Source organism: Leucoraja erinacea, chromosome 4 (genome assembly GCF_028641065.1).
Source record: "Leucoraja erinacea ecotype New England chromosome 4, Leri_hhj_1, whole genome shotgun sequence".
Lineage (NCBI taxonomy): Eukaryota > Metazoa > Chordata > Chondrichthyes > Rajiformes > Rajidae > Leucoraja > Leucoraja erinaceus.
The window spans coordinates 75,384,923-75,390,922 of NC_073380.1; the positions used below are offsets into that span (position 1 = coordinate 75,384,923).

At 39.0% G+C, this 6,000-nt stretch overlaps 1 protein-coding gene across 1 annotated transcript in view; it reads right to left on the minus strand.

Moving 5' to 3' along the window:
* The window catches only part of LOC129696551 (CUB and sushi domain-containing protein 3-like), a 384,242-nt gene extending 379,276 nt beyond the window's left edge, over nt 1-4,966 (minus strand). Inside the window, exon 1 of the mRNA XM_055634575.1 lies at nt 4,564-4,966. Coding sequence (XP_055490550.1) covers nt 4,564-4,801 — 238 coding nt within the window. The 5' untranslated portion in view covers nt 4,802-4,966. The remainder of the gene's footprint in view (nt 1-4,563) is intronic.
* Nucleotides 4,967-6,000: the final 1,034 nt, after the last annotated feature.

A 6,000-nucleotide genomic window follows, 5' to 3' on the forward strand; every position in this document is an offset into this window, starting at 1 on the left:
GCATTTTTACAGAGAGGTAGTTCTGCATAAATTAACCACGATAAAGCAAAATTTGAAAGGTCAGTTTATAGAAACATAGAAACATAGAAAATAGGTGCAGGAGGAGGCCTTTCGGCCCTTCGAGACATTAATTGTGATTATGGCTGATCGTCCCCTATCAATAACCCGTGCCTGTCTTCTCCCCATATCCCTTGACTCCACTAGCCCCTAGAGCTCTATCTAACTCTCTCTTAAATCCATCCAGTGACTTGGCCTCCACTGCCCTCTGTGGCAGGGAATTCCATAAATAATTCCATGAATACAGTTTAGCTGTAGTGAGTCTAATTTTTGATCGTACCTACAGAGCAAGTAATCAAACGATTAGTTATTTTTGCAGCAGTCATAACTAAAGTTTATATACAATTTAAAATGTATTTCATACTTATTGAATAGCTTTACATTTACATTGGGTGGCACAGTGGCGCAGCGGCAGAGCTATTGCCTTAGAGCACCAGAAACCTGTGTTCAATCCTGACTACGGATGCTTTTCTGTACGGAGTTTGTACTTTCTCCCAGTGACCAGTGTACGTTTTTTACAGGATCTTCAGTTTCCTCCCACACTCCAAAGACGTACAGGTTTTTAGGTTAGTTGGCTTGGTGTAAATGTAAAATTGTCCCTAGTGTGTGTAGGGCAGTATTAATGTGCGGGAATCGCTAGTCCGTGTGGACTCGATGGGCCGAGGGGCCTGTTTCCACGCTGTATCTCTAAGCTAAACTAAATATTTTCTCTTTCAATTGTGCGGCTTCCAAAATGAAAAACTCTGCAGAGGAAAAACTACTATAAAAACAAAGGGTAATCTAGTACTTCTCACCAATATTATTGCAACAGTTTGTGATCTCTTAGACATAATTTTCTGTGAAGACTTTGGAGTGTTGTGATAGATATTACTGGTGTCGTCCAATTTGCAAAATAAATATCCAGTTGGCAGAAAATGTAAAGTTATGGGAGAATAGCCATGTCCAGTGATCATTCTTCACAAAACAAAACACTTAGATGAAAAAAATAACGAGAACAATTATGTAATTATACCATTTGACTAAATAATTTTGGTTATGATGAGAGCATGATTAACTAATTTAATTTCTACTTTATGAAACAATTGTTTGCTCGGTGACACAGATCTAGGTTGTCATTAGACTTAACAAGTATAATTTCTCTTAATCGGCTGCAACATCATCTCTAAATGTCTTTACGAACACCAAATTAAATGACACTTAGGAGGATGCAAAACAGTGCAAAAGCATGCAAATTATTCATTTTGAAAGCACAAAGTGAACCTTTTCTGAAAATAGAAATAAGTAGCACAGCTGCATGTGATAGTTTAGAATTTGATGTTATCAATGAAGTAATGATGCTTGCTGCTGACATCAAAGACACTGGAAGATACTTTAGATGTCCAATGTGTGATGGACCAATATGTGCCCCACCACTATAAAATTGCATCATGCGCCAGGGCATTTAGTCCACTCACTCTATCGCTGGCGTGGACGGGTGCCGCAATTGTCCTTCAGCAAAGAGAACATCTGTAAAATTGAGCGCATTTCACTGCATGGAGTGGGACCTGCTTAGGCAGGAACCCTTTGAGGATCACCAAAATAGGCCTCACAATTCAAAGTCAACTTCTGCATATGCCGGCAAGCAGTGTCTGTGACCACACATGTACCTGTACAAGTAAATTTTGTGCCAGTACGCTTGGTGAGCTCGAGTCGAATTGCAACTTTGCTCCGATGCCTTAAGTACCAAACTGTATTCATAGATTCATAGATTGTTACAGTGTGGAAACAGACCCATCGGCCCAACTTGCCCACACCGACCAACACTTCTCAGCTATGCTAGTCCCATGTGCCTGCACTTGGTCCATACCCCTCCAAACCTATCCTATCCATGGATTCAATGAGCAAGCTTCCATCGTGGACTACACATATTATTGTTAGAAGGTTAATTCCCGGGATGGCAGGACTGTCATATGCTGAGAGAATGCAGCGACTGGGCTTGTACACTCTGGAATTTAGAAGGATGGGAGAGGATCTCATTGAAACATATAAGATTAATAAGGGTTTGGACATGTTAGAGGCAGGAAACATGTTCACGATGTTGGGGGAGTCCAGAACCAGGGGCCATAGTTTAAAAATAAGGTAAGCCATTTAGAAAGGAGATAAGAAAACACTTATTTACACAGAGAGTTGTGAGTCTGTGTAAATCTCTGCCTCAGAGGGCGGTGGAGGCCAGTTCTCTGGATACTTTCAAGAGAGAGCAATATAGGGCTCTTGAAGATAGCGGAGTCAGGGGATATGGGGAGAAGGCAGGAATGGGGTACTGATTGGGGATAATCAGCCATGATCACATTGTATGATGGTGCTGGCTTGTAGGGCCGAATGGCCTACTCCTGCACCTATTGTCTATTGTATTAATAGAACATCAAGGCTATGGTGATATTTAGGTGTAAACTCTTTACAGTTGGTTGCTGTCAGGCCTGTAAAATGGGGTTCTGGGCTTGCAGCAGATTTGATAACATTCAGCGGCTAAGCAGCTAATCACAGTTACAAAGTTTCACAATCAGAAAACAAAGAACAAAATGCTGTATTTTTAAATTAGTTTAAAGACATTTTAGAAATGAAAAATTAAAGAGACAATTTTTTGTTGAGAGGGGTTATAACCGCATTATAATCTCCCTCTGCTGGCCAGATAATAAAAGAGGTTCCCACAGAGTGGAAAAGCTGCTCACTGTGTGTTTCATCTTTACCCACAGCTTACCACAAAAATAATTATATAATTAGGATCCTGAAATATTATTTTAAACATTTTTTTGCATCTAAAAAAAAAAGTTGCCTAGAAATTCCATCCCATTCTGCTTTTTGATGGATTTCTTATCAAATTATGATTATTGAATGTGATCGTACTTTGTGCACCAATTGTAGGCAGGATTTTTGATCAGTGTCATCCATGCACAAGGCATGGATCAACCTTTGTGTGAGGGGACTCCAAATTATTTTAAATTCTCGTTGACACTGACCACATCAACAAACATTTTGTGCACGTTTGCACATGCAGAGGCACCGATACCTTCTCCTCAACTGTCCCAAGAACATTGCTAATTGGCCCACTTACATGATTGTATCCCACACTGGCACATAACCTTTCCCCTTCAGAACTCTCTGCTGCCATCTAGCAAACTACATTTTCTTTTCATCTTCATTCTACATGAAAAACTACATTTTCATCCCGATGCTTGAGCAACACCCTTTAATACGGCAAAATAAACAACATCTGAGCCAATTGCAATCATTATTCACTATATTGTGTATTTGAATTGTTCCCAGCTTAAATCTTTTCAACAATATATTTTTATCAAAAACATTGAATGCCAGAAGTTAATGGAATTAATGAATTTGAGGCAGAGTACAACCCTCTCATTTTACTGTGCAGCTAAAACGGCCCCATAGCAGAAGTGTCCACACCACGGGGCTGAAAACTGGAAGTATTCTGAGCTAATTCTGCTGCTACCATCATCTATTGCAACAAGTGATAGCTCCCACTGATTGTCGCTGGAAATTTGCATCCTTTTCAGGACGGACGATGACAGCAATGTCAACGTTTGAAACATGGAAGATGGACACGAAAGAAGAAGCAGCTAAAATTAATATTAGTTACTGGGATGAATGTATAGAATATAGAATAAAGAGGCATAAAACTTGTTTTTCCGTAAGTGGTCCTTCATCAAACAGTTTCAGACACTTTCTAAGTAACATTAACCGGCTATGTAATTAGTAATTTCAAGGCTTTCAATGTTGCAAGGCCCAGCATTTAAAATACGACAGTTATGAATTACTCAACTGCAATTACTAAAAATTACTTTTCCATGTTTGGTTCATCCTTACATGAGGCATTCCTAACATTCAGACCATTCAGCAAAGAACCCCTATTTCAAATTATACATGTAGCCATATATACATTACATTCCTACTAGACATACTGGATTTTAGTCTCAAGTGCAAAAATATGTGTAATCTTTCCCCAAAATGCTACAATTTATTCTTTAGTTTACTATGCATTAACTATTAATATTTAGTATTTCTTTAATACAATGTAAACAGTATTAAAGATCTCTAATGAAAAACTATTCTCCTAATCGCAAAACTTTTATTTTACAATTTTATATAGGATCCTTGATTGAAACCATCATATATATGTAGTGAAATGTGCCCTGATTACACATTTTTACTGTTACATTGTAAAATGTAACAAATCTAACAAAACATAATCTCTGCAGACTAATCTATAGTCTACATTGAGTATTCAAATTCTGTATTTTAACTAGGTATGCAACATCTGGCAAAAATACTTATATCATTAGGGAAAGATTTATTTCAATCTAAAGCACTGTTTATAAGGGAATACATTTATTTTTTGAAAATAAAATAGCGCTATAAACTGTGATAAAGAGCATTATGCAATGTTAGTGTATAGTCTTATTGGATTTTTGAGTCGTAAATTAAACCTTGTGGAACATTCATTTTACTCACCCTTACAAATGGGGACAGGGAAGTCCCATGACGCAGTATTTCCTGAACTGGCCATGCAGGTTAGCTCAGGATGTCCATCGAGGATATAACCATGCACACAGGAGTACGTGATCTTGTCTCCAACATCAAAGCTCGTGCCATGGACAATACTTCCATGTGGAACACCAGGGTTTCCACAAGTACTGCTCTGCAACTCTGTGGAAGAATGAAATTTAAATAAAATAAAATGCAAGTTCATAAGTTCATGTTATAGGAGGGGAATTAGGCCATTCAGCCCATAGGGTCTACTCCCCCATTCAACGATGGCAGATCTATCTCTCCCTCTCAACCCCATTCTCCTGCCTTCTCCCCATAACCTCTGACACCTGTACTAATCAAGAATCTATCTATCTCTGTCTTAAATATATCCAATGACTTGGCCTCCATAGCAATCTGTGGCAAAGAATTTCACATATTCATCACCCTCTGACGAAAGAAATTCCTCCTCATCTCCTTCCTAAAAGAACGTCCTTTAAGGCTAAGGCCTCTTGGCCTAGACTCTCCCGCGTGGAAACATCCTCTCCACATCCACTCTACAGTGCATTCAGAAAGTATTCAGACCCCTTCACTTTTTACCCATTTTGTTACATTACAGCCTTATTCGAAAATGGATTAAATTATTTTTTTTTACATCAATCTACACACAATACCCCATAATATAAAAGTGAAAACAGGCGTTTAGAAATTCTGCCAAGTAATTAAAAAGAAATAACTGAAATATCACATTTACATAAGTATTCAGACCCTTTACTCAGTACTTTTATGAGGCACCTTTGGCAGCGATTACAGCCTCAAGTCTTCTTGGGTATGACGCTACAAGCTTGCCACACCTGTATTTGGGTAATTTCTCACATTCTTCTCTGTAGATCCTGTGATGTGTTGTATTTTTGGAAGTCTAACAAGGGCAGGACCTACACGGTGAATGGTAGGGCCCTTGGGAGTGTTGCAGAGCAGAGGGATCTAGGAGTGCAGTTACATAGTTCCTTGAAAGTGGTGTCACATCTAGATAGGGTGTTCAAAAAGGCTTTTGGCACATTGGCCTTCATCAGTCAGAGTATTGAGTATAGACGGTGGAAAGTCACGTTGCAGTTGGATAAGATTGGTGGGGCTGCATTTAGAGTATTGTGTTCAATTCTGGGAATGACGTTGTCAAGTTGGAAAGGGTATAGCGAAGATTTATGAGGATGTTGCCAGGACTCCAGGGCCTGAATTACATGGAGAGGTTGAGCAGGCTGGGACTATTCCATGGAGAGCAGTAGGATGAGGGGTGATCTTATAGAGATTTACAAAATCATGAGAGGAATAGATTGGATAAACCTACAGAGACACGTGCCCAGAGTTGGGGAATTGAGAACCAAAATACAAAGGTTTAAGGTGAGATTTAATAGGTACCTGAAG